Source organism: Cibotium barometz, chromosome 51 (assembly GCF_041138505.1).
Source record: "Cibotium barometz isolate CiBa-2024 chromosome 51, ASM4113850v1, whole genome shotgun sequence".
Lineage (NCBI taxonomy): Eukaryota > Viridiplantae > Streptophyta > Polypodiopsida > Cyatheales > Cibotiaceae > Cibotium > Cibotium barometz.
The window spans coordinates 39,857,052-39,883,090 of NC_141096.1; the positions used below are offsets into that span (position 1 = coordinate 39,857,052).

At 34.1% G+C, this 26,039-nt stretch overlaps 1 protein-coding gene across 1 annotated transcript; it reads left to right on the forward strand.

Annotated features, from left to right (window-relative positions):
* The first annotated feature begins 2,662 nt into the window (after positions 1-2,662).
* On the forward strand, positions 2,663-26,039 carry LOC147609619 (putative serine protease EDA2). The gene is made up of 13 exons (XM_086787817.1): positions 2,663-2,945; positions 3,046-3,171; positions 4,492-4,647; positions 5,732-5,917; positions 6,883-6,999; positions 7,519-7,569; positions 8,786-8,857; positions 10,018-10,114; positions 14,080-14,173; positions 17,201-17,295; positions 21,799-21,873; positions 22,017-22,094; positions 25,820-26,039. The coding sequence occupies exons 1-13, from the start codon at positions 2,712-2,714 to the stop codon at positions 25,912-25,914; spliced, it is 1,476 nt and encodes a 491-aa protein (XP_086643943.1). The 5' UTR covers positions 2,663-2,711; the 3' UTR covers positions 25,915-26,039.

Genomic DNA, 26,039 nt, shown 5'->3' on the forward strand with positions numbered 1-26,039 from the left:
TAAATGAGGATGTGAAAATGGAGGTAAGCATGTAGATGTGGATGTATGGATGTGAATGTGGATGTGGGTGTGGATGTATGGATGTGGATATGGATGTGAATATATGATATGTAATGTGAAGGAATCTGAAGTGAAGAGATGAAAAATGATGTGATTGGATGAGTACACATATAAATGGAATGTGGAATAAGTAATGTGGATTAATGAGGGATAATGTGAAAAAATGAGAGTTAATATAGAAATTGTATTTGTAAACTGTTTGTAAATGCTGTTTGTAAATGGTTGTTTTATGTCAAGAATGTTGGAGAAGCATTTTGACCGTCTTGTGATTAAGGTCGTGGAGACCTAACTGATAAAGTTTCAACTGCTGACGGAGAGTCAATGGAGGACATCTCGCGTAGCAAGGTCGGCCGAGGTCTTGACCAGCCTCGGTTCGATTAAAATGGTGACCTTCCGGTACGGTGGATGAGGGACCAAGGAAGCGGCCTATGAGTGAAGCGCTAGGTCACCTGCGACGAAGGATCCTAGAGGGTGCTGACCATACGGTGCTCGGGCTCTGGGTCGCCTAGGATACCCACGCGTGCGTCGAGGAAGATATTGGAACAAGGAGTAAGAGTTGTTTTTCTGAAACCGGGCATGGATCTGGTTGATTGACCTTGCTGGTCTTCAATGGATGAGTCCATGGCTCTTTTTATGGATCTGTTGGTTAATCTTGCTGATTTCAACGAGAGTCCATCTTGATTTTTATAAGTGATTATATTGCCGAGTATTATGGGCTAGGAACTATTGAAAAGGCCCCTGAGTAGAGAGGTGGTGAGCGTTCTAGTTGCCAATGATGCCATAGATACTCTGATAAAGGAATGATGGGAAATTTGAGAATCAACCGGATAATTTGGAAGACTGTGATCAGTGGTACTATGGTTTCATTAAAGGATTGTTTTAAAGTAGCTGATGCTAAGAAAAAGGCAATTTCATATTGGGTGTGTAAGTGGTGTGCCTAATTTTATGTTTGCATGAACTTCCGGCTAGGGGGCCTTGGAACTCTTTTCCTTGGTACCCGGGACAAAACCTAACCAAATTCCAAATTGGATCCCATCACTACAGTGGTTGGGTGGTTGGCTAACCCATGGGATCGGAAGGGGTTAGGCTGGACTGATGGATCCGTAAATCGAGACTCAATTTTTGTTATTATGATAGATGAAGTAAGTCCCGGATAGTCATTGTTCTATGGATAGGAATCAACGGCTGTGCCTCTTGATGGGAAAAAAAGCGTTGATCCCAATGATCTAAGTGCAAGTTTCTTCCTTGATCTGACTGAGTATCTTTATAGGTGTAGTCGGATCAGTTTGATCACTAATGGTCTTGACTACGTTAGAGTAAAAAGTTATCCTGGAGGAATCGCCCGTGCTTTCCGGATAAGGGAAGTTTTTCCGGGTTCGGTTTTGGAAAAACCGACGGATTAGTCTTTTGTCCGGATATCCATGGACGAGGCCCCGAGTGTGGGACCCTGCCTCATGCAAGAAGTGCTACTTCCGCTGCTAGTACCCCGAATCCGTTGCGCGATGGGAACAGGGATCTCACAACTTGAGCCCATAACCATGGTCCTATACCTAATCTAAAGTTGTTGCTTCATTACAACCATATACCAAAGATTGCTATTAATCTAATCCCTTTCTCTATTAGAACCATTGTAAGTGTATCATAAGTGTTAGATTTGCTTGTTGTTGCTTAAGCTTTCCAACCTTCTACCTTTCGTGGATATAGGACAAAGTATTGTAAGCAAGCTGTTCTTGAACCTACTTCACTAGTTGCGCTTTGATCTTCACTAACACTACAATCCTTCTCTTAATCAAGCTCAAGGAAGCTTAATCAAGATATTAACTCTATTAAATAGACTTACAAGGCAAAATAGACCATCAAATATGTGTTAACTGTTGTAGATTGTTGTTCTTCTTGTCCTCTACACAGTTATTCCTTTGCCAAGATTATTGACTGATCACATTGATTAGAACTTATCCTTACTGATGTAATCACTGTCCATTGTCCAACTATTTGTCCTATCTCAATGAGAACTTGACCAAACCAAAGCTTAATGATGAAAAGGTTCTTGTATTATATTATTATAGAACTCAATCTTGATTTTAGTGTTAAGTTTATCACTAATCTTTCAAGGGTTAACACTAACTGTTGTAATCACTTTTTTGATAACAAATTGCTTATATTACCTTTTGTATCTGGATCTTTATCAAGATTTCAAGCTTTTTTACAAAAATTTATAGAAATGGTAATAGGAAGTAAAGATTAGATACTTACACCTCTTGAGCTTATGTGAATATGTGAATCAAACCTAAGATACAAAAGATCCATTAGTGTGAATAGGAGCAATTCCACCCAACAATGAACACCATCATATGCCCAAAAGGACTAGACACAAGTCATGAATGGGCCACTCCCTCATAAATGCATCTTCACGGCCGGCAAGTTTGCAGGCCATCAATATCCCCACTCTTCACACCCTATTGCATAAACTTTTAAAGGAGATACGCATAGTGACAAGGCCGCGGGCCGCGGCCGGCCTCAAGGCGTTCTTTTTCTTGTGGTTGATGCTAACATTCGGTTTAATATAGGTGATTATTTAAGCGCGATGTATAGGCCACCATTACCAGCAGCTGCAAGTCGTTTCGCTGCAGCAGCTCGCACTAGTAATAGTAATGGCTTCTTCATCTTCTCCTAGGTTGCCACTCTCATGGAGGAGGTGCTGCGGGCGATTTGCGCTCGTGGTAGCTGTCACGTGTTGCCTTCTGGTTGCGCACATGCCCACTTCAGAGAGTCTCTTGCACAACCACATTAGACGGCTTCATAGCAAGCTATCTCAAAAGACAGTAGCTTCTGCAAGTAGTGCCACTCTCTGGATGAATCAAACTGTGGATCACTTCAACCCTCAGGTGCTCTCTCTCTCTCTCTCTCTCTCTCTCTCACGGTCACACACGCCGCGCGCACACACAAAATAACTAATTCATTGGGTGACCTTAATTATGATCACAGGACACACGAACGTTCCAACAGCGTTATTATGAGTTTCTTGACTATTTCGTTGACCCGCAAGGTCCTATATTCTTGCTGATCTGTGGGGAGTCCGCATGTGGAGGGATAGACGACGACTACTACCTGGTCAGTATATAAACCGATTTGTACACAAGGCTCTTCAGCCTTCCATCTATGCCTAACTACATGCTTATATGTAGCCTAGTGCCATCCATCTATGCCTAACTACATGCTTATATGCTTAGATGGAAGGCTCTTCAGCCTTCCATCTATGCCTAACTACATCCTTATATGCTTATATGCTTATATGTAAACATGAAACACTTATGTGTATGCATGTGTTACTATGCTAAAAAGGACAGGTTTATTCATTTGTGCAATCATACTTGTACGCTTGCTTCCCAAATCTGCCACACCATCCTTATCGAGTGGGGCTCCCAAGGGCTCTATTACATGAAAAGGAAGACCTAAAACTCATTAGGTGCTTACCATGAAGTTAAAATGAAGAAAGGGCTCCCAAGGGCTCTATTACATGAAAATCAAGCCCTAAAAGCTCATTAGGTGCTTACCATGAAGTTAAAATGAAGAAAGGGCTCTATTACATGAAAATCAAGCCCTAAAAGCTCATTAGGTGCTTACCATGAAGTTAAAATGAAGAAAGGGCTCCCAAGGCCTCCATTATATGATGAAAACCTAGACCTTAAGTTCGTTAGGTGCTTACACAGAAGTTAAAGGAGGCCACAATGTTGGAGCCACCCACAATGTTGGAGCAACGTGTTGGGTGTGTGATCCCAGAAGTTAAAGGGAGTTAAGACCAAATGTTTCTCCTCTCCCATCCTCTCCCATCTTAGCTCTTGTCGGTGATCACACACCCATCTATTCATCCTTATTAAAGTCATTTAAAATACTACAAGCGGGTAGAATACTTCCATATATTTTTTAATTTTGAATTGGCTATATCATGTGATTTTTAAAACCACAATCTCTTCCTAGATGAATATGTATATATGATATCAATCTAGCACAGAATAATCCACTTCGCATTAAATTGAGCCAAATTCTAAATAGTTGCATAAAGACTAAGTGGAGTTGTACCAATGCATTTTCTATACCTACATGTGCAAATACCTACATATGCTTATATGAAAGCATGCATTTAGGCATATATGGATGCATACATGTATGTCTATAAAAAGTAAAAAATGCTACAATATGGAATTTCAAGCTGAATCTATACAACAATCAACAAAGTGTCTCATTGAGCCACCATTCCTTCACATAACATCGTTCTTAATGCACATGACATACAAATGATCTTAAATATCTTCTCAAAGGTTTCTCTATGAGTTATTGTAACATGGGATAAGGAAATTATTATATTGTTATTACTATATGTTTTAGCACTAGATGTGAAAGTTGCTTACTATATTTTTCTTCTTATTATAGGTTTTGGCGCAAGGTGTGAAGGCTGCTTGTGTCACACTAGAGCATCGCTATTATGGAGAAAGCATTCCAACTCCAGACCTACAATTAGAAAACCTTAAGTATCTAAGCTCAAAGCAAGCTCTCTTTGACCTTGCCACCTTTCGTGGCTATTATCAGGTATGAATCATTTCAAGGTATCAAGCACTCTTTTTTTCATTAAGTGGTGCCATCATAAAGTGTCTCCTAGTCTTACTTATTTAAATATGCTTTTAAAAAAAATTCTTAAATATGCTTATTTAAATATGCTTTAAAAACAAATTCTTCTTAAAAAATGAACAATAGGTAAGGAATTTGATGAGAAAGGTATTTTATTGAGAGAGAGAATTGATAAAGAATGAACTATAGGTAAAAGATTTCATGAGAAAGATACCTCATCATTGAAGTAAAAAATGCATTACAAATGCAATAACAACATTATTTTATGTAGTCATTTGACAATCTTATTACAACCATTCGAAACTTGAGTCTAAAACAATTATGATAAGAAAGATAAAAGCACAACATCATATTTTATCAATGTAAAATTTATTTAACTTAACAAATTAAACAAAAATGGTCATTTTAGCATGATTGTAAGTTATGTTTTTAAAAATCAAAGTGTTATGTTACATGTATCTTCCTCTCATATCAATTTTCAACAACTACATAACATATAGTCCTAAAGTTTGGTTTTTATAGATTTTTCCAAATCATTATTTGTAAAATTTGTTGGAAGATGATTTATAGTGAATGATGCAAAGGAAACTCGACTCTAAATTGGAATCTCAAGTCATAATTTTTTTAAAAGTGCAAAAATGGTCATTAGAAGCTCACCTTTCTATGGTTCCATGTGTTAATTAAGAAAATTGTTACTTCTTATAGACACTACAACATGATTTCTATGGTTAATGTGTTAATTAAGAAAATTTTAATTTCTTCTAGACACTACAAAATGGTTTCTCTTAGTCAAAATTAATTGATTATATATGATCTACAGAGTTGTGTTATGTCTTTTGAATAAGATTGTATATTAACTATTTTAACGTCAATGCATCTATGTGTATAGACTGCCATGATATAATAACTACATTTGATATGACTTATAGAAATTTTCATATTACCAACCATGATTACTACATAAAAAGCTTTTATGATCCTTTTTGTATACAAAAGTAACGACTTTGCTACTATAATAATATGTTTTTTTAAATGGAAATTTCAGGAACAAATTATCAAGCGTTATAATTTATCAAAAAATTTTGAGAATTCTTGGATAGTCTTGGGTGGTTCATATTCAGGTGCACTCAGTGCTTGGTTTAGAGTTAAGTTTCCACATCTTGTGCGGGGAAGCATTTCAAGCTCTGGTGTTGTGAACACTATTGAAAACTATCAAGCATATGATATACAGGTAATAAAATAGAAAGTTATAGGTCTGTATTAGAATTTGAATTATCTTCCTAAAAAAATCTTTCTTTTCCATAGGTGAACCATAGTATTAGTATTGTCAATATGCTAGAAATACGATATGCTTGATTGCCTAAATGTCATTCTCTCTCTCTCTCTCTCTCTCTCTCTCTCTCTCTCTCTCTCTCTCTCTCTATCTATCTATCTATCTATCTATGTGTGTGTGTGTGTGTGTGTGCATGCCAATATATGCATATGTGTGTGTGTGTATGTGCACACGTACATGTGCATGTGTGTTGTGATTCGGGACATAATGCCTCAACGTGTGCTGCTTAAAAGCACAACTAATGATAAGAGAAAGTGAGGAATAAAATATTCTTAATGACTCCTCCTTAAATTATAAGATGGGGACAACCATTATTTATACAAAACCTTGACTCTAAGAAAAGCAAAAAATCACTCTTAAAATATGACCATCTATTAAACTAATTTTATCCTAAGAAAATAGTAGATGATTCAATTATTCTATATGATGATGCTCATTTAATACAAGCTCCCTAGCGGCATGAATTTACAATGTTCTCACAATCATAACATCAATTTAATCAAAATTCATGTGAAAAAAATCCTAGTATCAGTACATGTGTGCGTGTGCGATGTGGGACACACGTACCCGAGTGCATGTGCTACAAAAGTGGAGATGTACAAGCACATTGTGTGAATGGTTCAAACTATCTGTGCAAGTGCAAATGTACCCAAGTTTGTGTGTTGCAAAAGTGGAGGTATACGAGCACATAATGGGGATGGTGAACCTATATCTTTTTAAATAAGGTAAATTACAATGTCGTAAGTTCAAACATAAGAATAGAGATAACAATTGAATTGGTTTTCAAACTTTTAGAGTTTTTTAAAATTTTCTTTTTAACATTGTTAAATATGCCTCTTTATTCTACAAACATTTGAATGTAGCTTGGAGAATCTTTAGGCCCCAAATGCGGTGCTGCTTACAAGGACATTACAAAGCGCTTAGATGAAGCCCTTGTGAAAAATGCAACATATATCAAGTCACTCGTCAATGCTACACAGGTTCCAAGTCTAACATAGAAAGATGATTCATTGGTTATTAAAATCAATTTAACATCTCTCTCTATCTATGTGTGTGTGTGTGTGTGTGTGTGTGTGTGTGTGTGTGTGTGAATGTGTGTGTGTGCGCGCATAGAAATTCATGCCTTATAAACATTTGTTCATATTTAGGGATTCCAAAACACATGCAAGCATAGAAATTCATGCATTATATAAAATATATATATATATTTAAGGATTCCAAGACACATGCATGCACAAATGCATTATAAACATTCGTTCATATTTAGGGATTCCAAGACACATGCATGTATGTACTTGCGAACACACACGTGCTAGCTAGTGGAAACACCTATAACTTACATAACTTGAGAGAGAGAGAGAGAGAGAGAGAGAGAGAGAGAGAGAGAGAGAGAGAGAGAGGGGGGGGGAGAGAGAGAGAGAGAGAGAGAGAGAGAGAGAGAGAGAGAGAGAGAAGAGATTACATGAATTTCTCATTAATAGATGAAATATATTTTGCAGTTAAATGATGGTGACTTTGCAGGTCTCATGGGATTTTTCCCTGCTGGCTACGTAAGAGCTCTTCCATTATTTATTTTTATTTTTTGATCAAAATAATTAACTTTCAATTTTTATGTTACTATTAGTAAAGGTTGTGGTGTATCATATATCTAAAAAAGACAAGAAAATATCGAGTGAAATAGAGAGTACATAATACATTCACATTTGAATTCAAGTGTAAGAGCTTCCTCTGCATGACTAACCAAAGAAAACCTATTAGTGAAATAATCTAAAGTAGTTTGTATTTTTGTATTACAATGGATATGACCGGACTTTGACAAAAATATGGTTCCTATTTCAAGTAAGACAAAAGGTCCTTTTATCTATTGATACACCATTTATGGCTTAATTTCTATAAGTAGAGAGAGAGAGAGAGAGAGAGAGAGAGAGAGAGAGAGAGAGAGAGAGAGAGAGAGAGAGAGGGAGGGAGGGAGGGAGGGAGAGAGAGAGAGAGGGAGGGAGGGAGGGAGGGAGGGAGGGAGAGAGAGAGAGAGAGAGAGAGAGAGAGAGAGAGAGAGTAGAGTATTGTAAAGTTGAGCACATAATGTCATAAGTTTGTAAATTTTGATAAATTAAAAAAACAACTTAATGAGAAAGTTATAAAAAATTAATAAGATGTTTGTACCTCTGAGATGCAAATTAAAAAGTAAATAGATCAAAAATATGTACAATAAAAGTTGGTATATGTGAAATGAATTTGCCAATACATTTGGCATTTTGTTAACATATTCTTCATGGATGATTTTTAAAATTTATCTTTAAAAATATTTTTTAAATTTAAATCAAACAAAAATATCTATAGGTACAAAATATATTCAAAGTTATTTAATATTTTTCTATTATATCTTCTCTTGATATTGAAATCGTTCTTTTTTGAAAATAAAATGCTAGGCCTTAGAAGGCTTAAACACAAATGGTAACACCATGGGATGCACACAAGCATAGATCAAGAGTTTTAACCATTCAATTTGTAGCATAATTTAGGTCAAAAAATAAGGTATAACTTTGAGACGTATTGAGCATTTTTTTAAAATTATATATACAAAATAAGCATAAATGTAAGATTACATTTGTTATTAATTTTCTTAATAAGTTTTAATTATGTTGATCCATATTGCTAATGCAAGATTATATTTGTTATTAATTTTCTTAACAAGTTTTAATTATGTTGATCCATATTACTACCTATCAACAATTATAAGAAGAGTAATTTGGTATACATATACAGGTTCAATATGGAGATCCAATCACTCCCTGTACACCCATCTTGGAAGCAATTAGCAATGGAACTGACACTTTGGTAAGTACGATGCCTAAAAGAGATCATTATGAAATCAATAGTTTATAATGTATAGAGATCATTATAACTTGTCCAATATTTATAATGTATCTTGTCCAATATTTGTTTCCTAAAAAGTAATGAATTATGTGGATGAAAATATAAACCTTGTTCCTATACAAGTGATATACCTAAAATTTATTTTTTCTATGTTGTTCAATACGGTACTTTTTGTTGAATGAATGTGTTATTATAGGTAAAACTTTCAAAACATTTACTTGTTGATAAAACTTAAGCTGAGGCCACAATTCAACTTTACTATAAAGACTTTATAAATTCCTACAAGTTTTAGACCTTTTGAAATGGAGATGTTATTTTCTTCTAATTGAAGCTTTAGAACATATAGAAAGTGAGGTACCATTTCTAGCATATCAACCATATTTGTAAAAAGATGTAAAGCATACATACCGAGAAGCCCTTTGTGATTGTGAAACTTGTATTATAAATAATTATAGGGGTACTTAAGTAAGCCACTAGAGTGTTTTAAGGCTATCTTCTAAATTGGAACAGAAAATATACTTGAAAATCTACATAATTAACTAAATATATACCTTTAGATTTCCACCAAAAAGTATGACTATTTGAAGGCCAAATCTTTTTTGCTTAGGTGTACATATGGATAAACATCCATTATAACCTCACATTTTAGAACTAAAAATCATAACCTCACATTTTGGAACTGAAAACTATAAATGTGAAACTAGTTCTACCAATGATATGTTTTTACATCATAACTTTTTGAAGGGCTTGGTCATTTTCTAGTTTCCTTGGTGAAATTTATATAAAAAAATTTGCTTTTATTAGGAAGATACACCATGGAAAATAGGTTTATTGAAGCATATTTCTTTTGTCTTAAAGCCATGCTATAAAAAAGGGCTAGGTCATTTTTTAATATTATCTTAGCACCATACTTTTTCAATGTTAAGCTATTTTTCATTTAAAAAAAATTCTTTTTCTATAGAATTATTTTATGCAAAAACCATGAATATGAGAATATCGAACATTTATGTGGAATTATTGCTATATGATTTATACATCATAAAAAGTAAAAATGACATCTTGATTTAAATTTTTTATTGAAGTGATTCAAGAAAATAAATATCTTTTTGTAAATATTTTAGGAAGCATATGTGGAAGTGATAAATGCATGGACAGGAGGAGATACAAGTTATTATAGCGAAGAAATCCTTAAGAATGTAGACCCTACGATTGATGTTGGTATGTATCAATTTTCATTTAGAGTTTCTAGTTTATTTAAAAAAATCTTCATAAAATATTTTATTCCATTTATCTTTTGGTTTTTATATTTATTCCATTTAGAGTTTTTGGTTTACTTATAAAGTCTTCATAAAGTATTGTATTCCATTTATCTTTTTGTTTTTACTTTTTAATATTTAGATAACCCTTGATTTATCCAATTACTTGTCTAGTGTTTAGTTAAACCCTCCCTTATCAAAATTACTTGTTTTGTATTAAGATAATCCTTCTCTTATCTAATTACTTGTTTTGTATTAAGATAATCCCTCTCTTATCTAATTACTTGTGTTAATTAGGTAACCCCTCCCTTTTTTGCATTTAATCTCATCTCTCCTAAGATTGCGAATAATAACTAGAAAACACTTCCCTTGTATAATTACTTATCTTAGGAAACAGATAATGCCTCCATTTTTTTCAGCATTAAAACTCTCTTAATGTTGTTCATTTTACCTTGATGGTTTGAAATGCAAATTTTTAATGAATACTTAAACAAAGAGACTTATTAAAAAACAAACTAGGTTATTAGAACAGTTCTTAAAATTTACAAAAGATAGAATCTAACTATTTTTTTTTCGAATACTACATATTAATTTTCTTTTTTCCACTATCTATTTTAATTTTTACATGTTTAACTCACCGAAACTAATCCGAAGTTACATATGCCCCCCCCCCCCTCTTAGTTTTTCTTCTCTCTAAGCATTGGTTAACAAAATAGGTGTGGCTGTCCAAACCAAAAGATTTGTTTTAAAAATAGTTGTTGATTAGTCAAACCATTTCCATATTATTATTTTACACATGGTCAATATTGTTAGAACCTAAATTCATAGAAAAGAACAACAAAGTTATGGGGATGAATTTTCAATATCTTGGGTTCTTTTGGAAGAAATAATACTTTGCATGTAAAATGATATGGAGGGGTTCTTTTGGAATAAATAAAGCCAGTCTTAGGCAAGAACCAAGCTTTAAATACTAGTATGTTTGTATATACTATGATGCCAGTTTAGGTTTACTATTCTTGCAAACACTAGTTAGTATTAGGAGACACAATATACTATGATGCTAGATTAGATTTAGTTTCCTACTAATTTAGTATTATTAGCTACAAACTTAATTCTCTAAGGTTTTTGAAAGTGAAGTTACTTTATCATTTGTCTAGAACATGGACCTTATAAGGTATTAAGCAAAGGGAGTCTGAATATAATATACATATTTAATGAATAATAGAGGCAAAGAGTAGCATCACCTATATTTCTTAGTTGTAATATTATAGAACATGTTTTGGTAATCAAGTAATTTTTAGTTCCCTTAAGAGACTATTTATTAGCTTGGGTCATATATACTAGGTATTAATATAAAGTATCTTTTATTTAAGTAACAAGTTTGTGTGAATTAGTTGTCCAGCAAAAATATAACTAGAACCAAGCAATTCATTTGATGAAGTATCTAGATTAAAAAACATGCTTTTTTAAAGTTACTTTTAAAGAAATTTCAAATCTTTCTAATTCACTTTGTTTAAGTATCCTTTTAGGAGTTTTGTTTGTTTTTAAAATTAATTTTAGCCTCCAAAACTAGTGTCTTTTGGAAAGGGAGTGAGCTACTTGTTAGAAATAAATTGTTGAGCCTTCATGTTTCATTACTGAATATATTTTAACTCATTGAAGTCATTTTTTATGGTCTCCTTGACACAAGACCATTTTTTATGGTCTCCTTGACACAAGACCATAAAAAAAATATGGATTTTTCTTATGAGGAGAATCCATATTTAAGCAACATATTCCTAAGATTGTGGCCTTAACCTTAGACATATCTTTTGCTAATAGCGTTGAGATAGATTTAAAAAGCTTTAATTTGACATTAGGCTAACTCAAGAGAATCCGCATGATACATTTCTAATTTGACATAGACTAACTAACTATAATATTTATGTTGTGCACAGTTCATTATGATTTAGGAGGATCTAATTTGACATAGACTAACTAACTATAATCTTTATGTCATGCACACTTGGTTATGGTTTAGGAGGATCCATATTATTTTATGTTATCTTTGAAGCACATGTTTCACATATGCAAGGATGACCCAAAGAGCAAAAAGATGCACATTATTGCAATTTTAGTTCTTCTTTCGAGATGACACAACAACTTTCTAGTAAAATCAAATGGCAAGCGATTGTAGGCAGGTAGTTCTATATTCTCAATAGATGGTTTTGCAAATTTTTCGGGTTGTTTGTTAGAAAATAGGCAGTAAAATAGATGTAACAAGATCAACACAACATGTATCAAGCAATTACAATGATCTTCTATATGCACTTACTTTTCAGTTGGTGGACTTTCAGTTGTAATTGAATTCATTTTATAGTGAATACAAGACCTTGGGGGCAACTTGTAATGGAACAAGGTAGTCAACCCTAGCCAACTATGGGACCCTAGGTAGAAGGTAGTCAACCCTAGCCAACTGAAGCAAATCTAGTAGTTTGCCCACGTGTCCATGCTAGTCTACCCAATAGATTCCACATGCGTATACAAGCTTAGGTGGGAATAAACCTTGAAAAAAAGACAAGAAAACTTGAAGAGATTTCAACAACTTTGACATTAAACATGGCGTATACAAGCTTAGGTGGGAATAAACCTTCTAGGCTTCTACCCAACAAAGACAAGAAAACTTGAAGAGATTTCAACGACAACTTTGACATTAAACATGGCGACCCTACGCCTTCAACCAGCCATCATTGAAGATGACTTGCCTGCCGCCTTTGCAGGCCTGCTTGCAGCTAGCAGCCTCAACGCCATGCTCTGTAGACCCCATCGACCAGCCCAAGATCTCCCGAGCCAGCCGTGCTCCACCTTTCTCCACAGTGTAGCCCTTCAACGTGATTAAGCAAATTCGCCTTTCACTACTCCTTGCAGCCCGTGTGGCTAGCCTCCTCCAGTCATTGTAATCGCCGCCTGGTAGCTTTTACGCTGCGCATCAACAACCTCTCAACCTTGCTCCTCTATACAGGGTATCGTCCTTCATTGTAATCGCCGCCTTGTAGCTTTTACGCTGCGCATCAACAACCTCCTGTGCGCAATAACGTCACTGTGCGCAATTACGAGCCCCACAATGGTGCCTGCCCTCCTGTGTGCGCTCCGTGCTTCCAAACGCAAACACACAAGCTGGTTGGCCTTCTTTCGGGCAGAAAGAAACAAGCTCCTGGCCATCTGGGACTGAACGAAAGAGATACATGAGCATCCATTTTACTACAATAAATCTGGCAACACAACGGATATATTGCTGTCCACATGCCCAAGTGGTAATAATGATCTTTTCTCTCTTCACCTACGCTAGGCTCGGGCACTTCAATTGCCAATTCGTGCCAATAGGTGTGTGTGTCCACATTAGTCTCTACCCACAGGCTTCCCATATCCCCAAAATTGGTTCCACACACATGTAACATATGTAAGCTTGTGTCCACATGCCCAAGTCTCAAGCAACAACTCCACACCTTGCAAATGTATTTAGGACTAAAAACCCCTAGTCAAGCAAACATGTAAGACATTAAATTATCTAGAAGGAGCTCACAACATGAAGATGCCCATCACAGGTTTGAGCACATTAAACCCAATAGTGAGAGTAATTAACTTGACCCAAATGGATGCATGCGAAGATGTGAGATGTTACTTACAATATTTTGAATTAACTTTAACTTGGATTAAAAATAAAACTTGACAGTCTTTTTCTTTCATATTAAAGCACAATAATAAAAGAATATAATTTAATATATGGTATTAGTAGTGATAAAAACCTCAAAGGTGGTTTTCAAATCACATAAAAAGAAGTCAAATTTCTCAGTGACACCTTAAATATCTAAAAAGCGGTTTTTGTGAAATAATGATGAAACTACACTAACATGCTAAAAGCATCTATTCATTTGGTGTTTGTTTTAGGGCGGCAATGGACTTACCAACAATGCTCGGAAGTCGGTTATTTTATTACAGCAGCATCAAAAAATAATATCTTTATGCATCCACTTAATCTACAGTAAGATAAATTTTTTTACTTATTCTAATGTGTACTATACGTGATATTACCCACTTATATTTCATGATATATGACATGCACGATTAATTAAAGTAGGAGCTATATCAAGTATGATAGAACATGTTATTTAAGATTAGTTTACTAATTCCTCACTATTTCACTTATATGGTTTGATAAAAGGGACAAAATTTAATCAAGAATATGTATTTGAGCTTCCTAAAAAATAATACGAGATTTCTACCACCCACTTATGGTTGACCACTTATGCATGTACACAATCTTTTAGTTGTGGTTGAAATAACATATATATTTCATGATCTATGTCATAGATCATGAAATAGCATATATATTTCATGATCTATGACATGCATGATTAAAGAAAGAGCTAAATCAAGTATGATAGAACATGTTATTTAAGATTAGTTTACTAATTCCTTGCTATTTAACTTATATAGTTTCATAAAAGGGACAGAATTTAATCAAGACTATATATTTGAGCTTCCTAAAAACTAGTATGAGATTTCTAACACCCACTTATGGTTGACCACTTATGCATGTACACAATCTTTTAGTCGTGGTGGTTGACCAATAAAAGATTGTAACACACACAAACACTAATGTCAACATTTAAAGTTGATGCCACCTGACACCGCTTTCCATTTTACTTTAGTTTTCTATGTTGAATCGCCCTTTAAATCTATAAAAGATTTTAAAACTTTAAAACATTTATAAATTTTTAAATCTATAAAAGGTTTAAAGACATAAATATGGGTTTATGCTCATTTGGCACTTGAGTCTTTATTATGCAAGGGAAGGGCTCCCCTAAAGATACTTTTTGTATACATATGGATATAATGTCTTTTGTTATGTCTAATGACCTTAGTGTGCACCAAATTCAAGGAACTAAGGAATGAAAATATCAAAGGACCAATTGAGCAAGAAATGAGTAAATGGTGTGTGGCCTGTGCAAGAGAGGACATTGTGTTTTGAAAAGTGGGTTGAAGGGCATGGGAGAAAACCATAAACAGCAATACAGAAATTCTTGAGGGGTGATAGAGGCTACATATGGAAGCATGGTAAAAGGTAGGACTCTTTGGGCATGTGGCTTGGGCAAGGGAGGCCATTGTGTTGATGACCAGTGGGTTGAAGGGCATGGAGAAAAACCATAAACAACAATACACAAATTCTCGAGGGGTGATAAAGGCTACATACACATAGAAAATACATTTAGAGGATATCCCATGAGAGATAACAACTGAAAAATGTTAAAACTAATATTAATTCCAAGGAACTTGTGGCAAGGATCACGATCCAACAATGATAGCTATGGCTCTCTCTCAAAAAAAGTGAAAAGATGAAGAGTTCTTAAATCCTGAAACCCTACCTTATCCTAGATGCTCTAACCTCTCATTCATATAAATATAAATATGTATGTATATGTATATACACATATATACATGCAAGTGTACACACATACATACATGTCTGGCATAAGCATAATGACCCTTGAATAAGAATCACACTTAGTATGCTTATAAGTAATGGCACATTGTAATATAAATACATATTCATATAAATATAAATATGTATGTATATGTATATACACATATATACATGCAAGTGTACACACATACATACATGTCTGGCATAAGCATAATGACCCTTGAATAAGTATCACACTTAGTATGCTTATAAGTAATGGCACATTGTAATTCACCATAACTCTATGCTTTCTAGTGCTCCAATTATTGGGGTCACATTCTCACTCTTTTATGAATCATCATTTTGGACAAATGAACAAACTCATGTGTTTATCTTTTGAAGCTATCTCTTCCATATTTTTATCAAAAACTTTCATGGGAAAAAATGAAGGGGGTAGCATGACTAGGTAGGGTCCCACTTTGCCCAACCGACCTTTCTTTCCAAAAGAACAAGCTTGGGGAGAATGAATATGTGAGGGATGATACCCTTGGACTTTTTATAGCTTTTCAACTTCCATGATTTCACCACATTTAGGATACGTAGCATATCCTTCACACTTGCTTCACGTAAGATTTATGCCTTTTATTATCCCCTTGAATTCATGAAGCATAGAGAGGAGTAGCTCAATGCTATAATACCATGTCCAAAACAATGTCAATGCCAATGATGAGTCTAAAAACCGTAGTGACTATCCCATTAGAGGTGCATACTTTTTATGGGCTATGTGAGGGGCTATCATGAATAGTTAAAGATCCATTTTGCCTAATTAGACCTTGTTGCCCAAAATATCTAGCTTTTCCTTTGAACTTTCACACTTTCACTACATATGGGGTACTAATTCAATCTTCACCCTCTTGCGCCCTCCATCATATCCATGATATATCTACACCTTCCAACATAAAATGCCTTCAATGGGTGGTAGGTATGGGGTGCACCTTGTGTCCTAGAGAGATGCGACACATCGTATAGATTATAAAAAACACCCACTCATGCATAATCATAACCACATGAACAAGCACAAGCACAAGCACAACCAAGCCCATGCACAAGCACACACGCACATACATGCACATGCACACATGCACATGCACACACACGCACATACACATGCTTATGCACACACACACATACATGTGCATGTATGTGTACATGTACACATATATATGCACATGCACATGCACATGTACAGGCATATGCATGGTGCTTGGGGTTGGTAATACTATGTTGCTTCTTGTTTTGTCTTAAAAACACCATGAGAAACTATATTAATGCTTGTGTCCACATACATGCACATGTGTGTGTGGGGGGTGTGTGCATGTGAAATTGTGATACATGCATGCATGTGTATGTGTGTGTTTGTGTTCAAACACATGCATGTGGACTTGTGTGTATACATGTATGAGTAGAGAGAGAGAGAGAGAGAGAGAGAGAGAGAGAGAGAGAGATAGAGAGAGATAGAGAGAGAGATAGATAGAGATAGATAGATAGATAGAGAGAGAGAGAGAGAGAGAGAGAGATTTTAATGTCCTACTTTTTTTCTTAAAGATATTATCTGGACCTTTGTGCAAATGTATTTGGGAATGGAATTTCACCACCTGTAGATGTCACTGATATATATTATGGTGCAACTAAAATTGCAGGTATTTACTTCTATACTTTTTAAAACTTCTTTAAAGATAGAAACATTTTAAAATTTAATCTTCTATGGGTCCTAGTCCATGTATTCTCATAGATCCTATAGGATGAATGTTGGCTAGAGATCTAGTGAGACCAAAGAATTCAATGGCAAATTTCTATATGGTACCTTCCATCTTAGGCTACTACCTCAATATAATGTCTTTATGGTGCCTCAGGTCCAATAGAAATAGCTGAAGAATCTTTACCCATGGGAAAGGGCCTGAACCCCTCCCTATACAGATAATGGTGCATCCATGTATCTCATATTAAATTGTCCATCCATGTATATGATATTAACTTATGCATCTAAGTATGTAATTCTCCTGACAATTAACCTCCCATTTACTATTACATACATATCTATGTCTCATGGGATTCCCTTTCTAATTTTGAGTATCTCGTTATGTGATGACACCCTTACATGACCTATGATGATCCTCACACCATGGGATATGTATCTATCTATCAGTGAAACCATTCCAAGTTTGTCGAAAGAATGCATTAGGATATTCATGTCTCATCTTGATTAAGTCTAGTGAGATCTAGACAAATGATGCAGTTGTTTTGCATATGTGGAGAGAGCTCAACGTCTCATAGTGAACATTTCCAAGTCTATAGGACAAAAGCATTCTAGAAATCTTTACTATACGAATATTCATGTCTTATCTATATGAAGTCTAGTAAGACCTAAATAAATGTAGATGAATGATATTATGCCATAGGAGAGCATAGAATAGGGAGTCCAAGATTTACAGTCTATCTAAAAGATATATGGAACTTAAAACAACTTACATTGCATGAATACTAACAAGCATTCTTGCCTTTTGGTGCCTTAGGTCCAATAGATATAATTGAAGCATCTCTAATATTTGAAATGTTTTACCCCTAGGAAAAGGACTAAACCCCTCCCTATAAAGATAATGGTGCATCCACTTATCTCATATTAACTTATGCATCTAAGTATGTAATTCTCATGAAAATTAATCTCCAATTTACTACTACATACATGCCTATATCTCATGGGATGCCCTTTCTTTTGAGTATCTTGTGATGCAATAAAACCCTTAGTTGACCTATGATGATCATCATACCATGGGATATGTATCTATGTAGAGAGCTCAATCTAGTAGTGAAACCATCCCAAGTTTGTAGGAAAAAGACATTGTGATATTCATGTCTCATCTTGATGAAGTCTAGTGAGATCTAGACAAACCATGCAATTGTATTGCATCTGTGGACAGAGCTCAACCTTTGATGATGAAACCTTCCCAAGTATGTATATAGGATAAAAGCATTCAAGAAATATTCATTGCATATATTCGTCTTATGTATATGAAGTCTAGTAAGACCTATATAAACGTCTTATCTATATGATGTCTAGTAAGCTAGATAAATGTAGATGAATGATATTATGCCATATGAGAGCACATAATGGGGAGTCCATGTTGTGTAGTGGAACAAATTGAATTCAAAATAATCAAATTGTCACTTCTAATAATTTGTAAGAAAATATAGCATAGAGACATAAACACCATATTGGGTACAAAATTTCCCCCATGTGTGAGACCCGGTCTCACACATGAGCATTTTAATGATTCATAAACATATGAAGTAATTTGATACAATCAATCTCTTTCATAGAGAGGATACATTATCTCATCGGGGGAGAAAAGATAATATAGAAAGAAAGGAGTGAAAAGAGAATTTAGAAAGAAAGGAGAGCTTCATCCAAGGAACCTGCAATTCTTAAAAATCATGTTTAATAGAGCTCTCTCTCTCTCTCTCTCTCTCTCTCTCTCTCTCTCTCTCTCTCTCTCTCTCTCTCTCTCGGGGGAGAAAAGATAATATAGAAAGAAAGGAGTGAAAAGAGAATTTAGAAAGAAAGGAGAGCTTCATCCAAGGAACCTGCAATTCTTAAAAATCATGTTTAATAGAGCTCTCTCTCTCGCTCTCTCTCTCGCTCTCTCTCTCTCTCTCTCTCTCTCACACACACACACACACACACACACACACACATGAAATAAATAAACCATACAAGAAAAACAATAAAAGAAATTGATACTCTCTGTAGACGTTTTCCTGTCTTAGCACGTCATGGCTCCCTATATGTAGGTACAGGCCTACAACCTGTAGTGCCTATAACTTTCTAGTCTCTCGCCAGAATATAGTTGAGTTTATACTTAAAAATAAGGGAACAGTATCGGTATACAACCCTGCATGGGCCGTTTTGCTAAATTTGGTTGTACGTAAAAATACACTGCTTTTCAAAGAAGGGGTCTATTGTAAAAAACATTTACATTTTCTACCGATTAGCTTTTAGTATACATTTATTATTATTATTATATGACATAAATTTATATTTATTTTTCCTTTTTATATTGTATATTATTTTAATTTGAAAACTTTCTTACATTCATAACTTGCATCATTGAACATTTATGCTACTCTACTTACAAGGGGGTGAGATTATCAAGTAAACGGATCTTCATGGAGGAAATCATCACCCTCTCTTGGAGGAAGGTTAAGGGCTTCTGTGTCGTTAAATTTAAAGAGAAAAGGCCTCTCCTTATAATAAGTTCTCTTGTATTATTAAACAGAAAAGGCATCTTCTTTATTAAGGTCCTTACCCTGGACACCAAATGTCTGTGAATAGGGTTCCACTTATTTCCACAAGGTCTCATCATCTTCCTTTTGAGAGTTGGCTGGTGACTTTCACATGTAATGTGTGGTGGGAGTTCCTCGTGTTTTTGTCTTCAAAGGTCATCATGATTGTGTTTGTGTTATGAGACAATTTTTTCCTAAGTTACCTCCACTCATTTTGCAGTCTCGTCAGGATGTGGCCTTGATCTCTTTCTTCATCCTAGCATGGTTTTCTTGGATCTTAGTTTTGGTGGCATTTATGAGAAGGCGCTCTTGTCTAATTTCCTTCTTTGTTTGCTTTTCTTGGACCTTAGTTTTGGTGGTATTTAGGAGAATATCGTTTATGATTTCCTTTTTTGTTTCTTGAAGTTCTCCATGTTTTACTTCTTTGTTGCTTGAAACTCTTTGTGGTTCCTCCTTGAGTTGCTTTAACTCTTATGTCAATGCCTCCTTGGGGGCCTTTTACTTACCTATTGTCGTATGGACCCTTGATTTAGGGGAATATTTCTTAAACTTGATAATCTCCTTATCATAGTGTTGTGTCTACATGCTTCCTTTTTCCTTCTCATGTGCTTTTGGTATCTTTTTCCATCCATTCTCTTATTTGTATTCCCTTGATTTAGTTCTTAAACTTTATAATCTCCTTGTCATAGTGTTGTATCTTCAAACTTCCTTTTTCCTTCTCCTATGCTTCTAGTATTTTTCTCCATTCATTCTCTTATTGGTCTTCCCTTGATATAGTAGGCAATCATGCATATGCACATTTGGGTGTTCTAAAAGGTCAAAATTACATTCAAAATTGGTTATTTGTTTTTTTAAGGAATAAACTTTGTATTCTAATCCTATATTTATGGGAATATTAGGGTAAGAAGAATATAATAAAACCAATACCACAATAGCACAAGCCCCTAGTTATAAAAGTTTTTATACCCTAGGAGTACAATAAGTTGCATTTGATTAGGTAGTAAGATGTTGATTATGATTTAAAGATATTATTTGTGGGTAGCTAATGAGAGATTGAATTTAAGTTCCTTGAGCTCTTGAAAATTTTTAAAATTTTTATAATACCCTTGTGGAGTGGAATTTTTTTCCCATAATTGTATGACCATTCGTAGATCCGTCCATAGAACCACATAGGTGTTCTCCAAGTTCTTCAAGTACTTCTATCATGATGTTGAGTGTACTTCTGTAAGTGTTTTACAATAAACTTTTTAGAGCATTGATGAGGAATATGTTTTGCCAAATGAAAAAGAGATAGAATGGAAAAATCACGGTAGAAAGTCATAGTGAAATCCATAGTCTAGATTGTGATAGATTTACACACGTATATGTCTCATAAACAAGGAAACAAAAAGATCCTAGGTGTAGGTCTCAAAACATTTCCCAATTTTCTTACATTATTTGTAATTTTGACATGTTTTTTAGAATCTCAAAAATGAGATTATGGAATCTCCATACATATATACAACTTGTAAAGAAAACAATTCATTATAGAGTACTTTAGGAAATTTCTCATGAATTTTCTAATTACCTTAAAATGCCTCTTATTTATTTATTATAGAAGAAATATAAAAACATAAAAAATATTTTTTCTAAAATCACAAGTAAACATAAGACTATGAATATAATAGTAATTTAAGCAAGTTAAACTTGTGTTAAATATTAGATTAGTTCATTAATGTTTTTAATATAGTCATTATTTAAAAAAATACAATAGTTATCTTGTATATTTTTTATACTAGGTCAAACTCATATTAATCTTAACTATATTAGATATTCACATATTGAGGAAAATACAATTGGTGTTTACCATTTTGCAACAATAGGTTCGAATATTCTATTTTTGAATGGCTCGCAAGATCCTTATCGACATGCTTCTAAACAAACTTCAGCACCAAGTGGTAAGAAAATTTTTCAAACTTTCTTGTTATAATTAAAACTCCATACACTTTTATTGATCCTTGGTATTTTGTGATATAGAGACTTTCTTGTTATAATTAAAAGTCCATGTACACTTATTTATCCTTAATATTGTGTGCTATAGAGACAAGCATCTTAATCACTTGTGAGAACTGTGCCCATTGTGTTGATATAAGTGGATGCCAACCTTATTTACAAGGAGGTAAGTTTAAACCATCCTTCTCTCTCTGTCTCTCTCTGTCTCTCTCTCTCTCTCTCTCTCTCCATCCCAACACATGCATAGCCGTGTAATGTGCCGACCCATTAATATGCACCCACCCATGCACACATGTACACACACATACACACTCACATGTATGTACGCACCCACATGCACATGAATATGTGCGTAGGCATGGGTGGGGGCATGATTGTGGGTGGTCGCATGACTATGTGCCCATCTTCATGCACATGAATATGTGTATGTGGGTGGGTACATGACTATGTGCTCACCCATGCCCATGTACATGAATATCTACATGTGGGTGGGCACAAGACTATGTGCCCACCCATGCCCATGCACATGCACATGAATATGTGTCAACCCATGAAAATGTGCACACACATGCACATGTACATGCATACACACATGCACGCACACACATGCACACATGAGCATGTACACACATGCACACATGAGCATGTACACACACGTGCATACACATGCACATGCCGTTAACCACACATGCACACCCATATGCACATGATGTAGACACATGCATGGGCACACTCCCATGCACAAGCACAAGCACACACACATGCAGGTACATGTGCACATGTACACACACACACACACTTATACATGCACATGCACACACACATGTAGAGGCACATTCACATGCACATGCACATGTAAACTTGTGCACACACACACACACACACACACACACACACATGTATATAGGAATGCATGTAAGCACACACATACACATAAGCACGTGCATGTGTGTGTGTGTGTGTGCGTGCACATGCACATAGTATACATGTAAGCAAACCAAAACACGCACACATGCATATATGCATACACACCCCCCCATACACACACATACACACACTCTTATGCCAATTCACATAAGCACACACATAGAGACACATTAACATAAATATTCATACATATAAAGTACAAATAACACACTTACCTATATATAAATAAAGAAATATGAAACACAACACAACACATGCATTGACAAAAAATATGTTTTTATATCATTTGCTAATTTTCAATTTCAATATACAAATATGTTCATGACTTGAATATTATAGAAGAGTGGATAGCAACTAAATTTATATAATTTAATGATGAAATAACAATTAATACAATGTGAATAGTTTTAAAAAAATGTAGTAGCACATGTACAATGTTCAATTTTGAGGAGTGTCTACATAGAAGTTATGGATATCAATGACCATATTAACTTTAGAGGTTTTAAGTGTCTACATAGAAATTATGGACAGTAATGACCACATTAACTCTATAGCTTTTTTGTTTCCACATGGAAGTTTTGTATTGTAATGATGTGCATATCCTTAATAATATTGTATGAAATATATTTAGATTAAAAATATTCTAACAAGTAATATATGTAAAGATAACAATTTTTTTCTTTTAAATATGTAAGAAACTAAATAAATAATAAATTAGCAAATATAAAACAACATGTTAGAGTATATATATATATATATATATATAATTCTTTCAAATTAATTCTAGTACATAAATATTTGTTTCAATCTAGGGTCTTAAGTTGAGACATTTGATATGACTATGAATCTTACCATCAAAACACAAAGAAAAATGTGAGATACTAATTTTCATTTCTAATTATCTTTGTGCACAAGTTAAGGTTTTCATGCTTGGCATATACAAGGAATGCACATGTTACTTTCGCTGCAAACATTTCTTGCAAGTAGTAGTTAAAAAAATGTGATAAGTATTTGTATCAAGTCTATTAATAGATTTTAAGTATTCTAAGGGCCTTGAGCATATAATCAAACTAGCGCTTAAAATGGTTCAATATAAAAACGGGTAAATTTTAATATTCAAGTCTCATTTAAATTCACATTATTTTATGCATCTAAATATACCAATTAGAATCAATAAGCATTCACATGTCAACATCATTGGATTTCAAATACCAAACCTAGGATTTTAATTAACTTTTCAAGTTTTTAAATTATATTATTTAGTTCTATAACTAAATTAAATAATATGTGTATGATGAACATCATGTTGTGTGCAATTGCATGTGTATGATGAACATAACATGCATGCTAAACTTTGAATATATATTGTTAGGGTATTTTATGTAAAACTTAATCAATATGCAATGTATGGCATGTTTTTTATTATAAGAAGGATATTCATATATATTAAATGTTATCAAAAGTGGGGATCTCATGATATAGATAGCCACACATGGTCTTTTAAGTGCAGTTCTTTAGTTGTTGTTTTTTTATAATTATTTGACTAGCCTTAGGCCCAAGATCCTTTCGTAGTTACTATTTTTAACTACCCATAGTAGGTGCACTAGAACGCACATGTGGTGGGCTTATTTTATCTACCCGTAGGCAATATACCTGAGGAAGCACCTTGTGGGGTTTTGAACCTAGGACCTAGTCCTAGGCCAAAATCTTCACCACTTGGGCTATCACCTCATTGGTGAGTTGAAATTTTATTTATAGTACAAGTCCTTACTTATTGTCCTTAAAATATAAAGAACATTTTTATTTAAAGTGCAAGCGCTTTCTTATTGTCCTTAAAATACAAACTTATACCAGTGTTTCCTTATTTTCCTTAAAATACAAAGGATGTGTAAAATGCATGTATATGAGGTCTAATATCACAATAATATGAATAATTTGATTGTAAGCTTGATCATGATTTATATACAATTTTTCTTTGATAATGTTTTTACACACTTAGATTTTGCCTATTTAAGATATGCCTTAATTATTCTAAACATACACATGTCTTTTTGAAAGAGTGATTTAGTTATAAAAGAAAAATCATTTAAATAATCATGTGATATGCTTATTTACATTATGTAACAAAGCTTTTTTAGGATGCACATGCACATGGGAATGGCCTAGGAACATAGGCTTAGGATCATTTACATGTGGGATTAGGGCACATGGGCCTTGGGAATATAAAAGGCATGTGCTCTAGGACTATTGCACCTTTGATTTACCTTTTGAACCATTTGAAGTCTTTGGACTATCATTACACTTTACTTTCCATTGTCCTTAGTGATAATCTCTCAAGCTTTCCTTAATCCAAACTAATTAGGTTAATCCAAGGATAACCTAGATGTTACTTTTTTTCACATTCTTATCTCACCTACGTTCCGTAGTTATAAAAGGGAAAGATTAGTGACCTAGTTATAAAAAAGAATAGTTTAAATAATCATGTGATGTCATATTTTCATAAACAAGAACTTATCAAGATGGTGGTCCACATTGTTTACACTAGTGAGAGAGTCACATCCCACCAAGCTACCAAGAAGACATATTTAAAAAAATAAAATACGTATTTAGTGTTTAATTTAATTATTTCATTAGAAAATTTCATTCAATTTGTTTAGGAGATTAAAAAGTAAAAGTTAAAAACACTTCCACTATACATTTTTATGTATATTATGAATTGTGTAATTTGAATAAGGATAAAATGATTTCCTTGGATTGTAGAGCAATCATATAAGAGTTTTGGTTTCCAAATAGTTATAAGGTGACCATAGTATAAGTTATCATGAATAATCATTATAATTTTCCAATGTCCTTTAAGATCATGAGTTAAAGTTTATGCAAAGTTTTAGATATTGTTTTATTTGCATGATGCTTTATATCATAGCATTATCTCAATAACTTAGCTATATGCTTTTTATTTTATAGGTGATCCAAGCTCATGTACGTCCCCTCAAAATGTTACTCAAGCAAGGGCTATTATGAGGAGTTCAATCGAGAAATGGATTTCTCATAAGTACTAAGAGATTGTAGAAATCTAGTAGTAATAAAAGACTTAGTTTCAAAAGATGCATAATATTCAGAGCTTTACTCGGAGCTAAACATAATAATCATTTGTTACAAAATAAATCATGCTTTCAAGGATAAA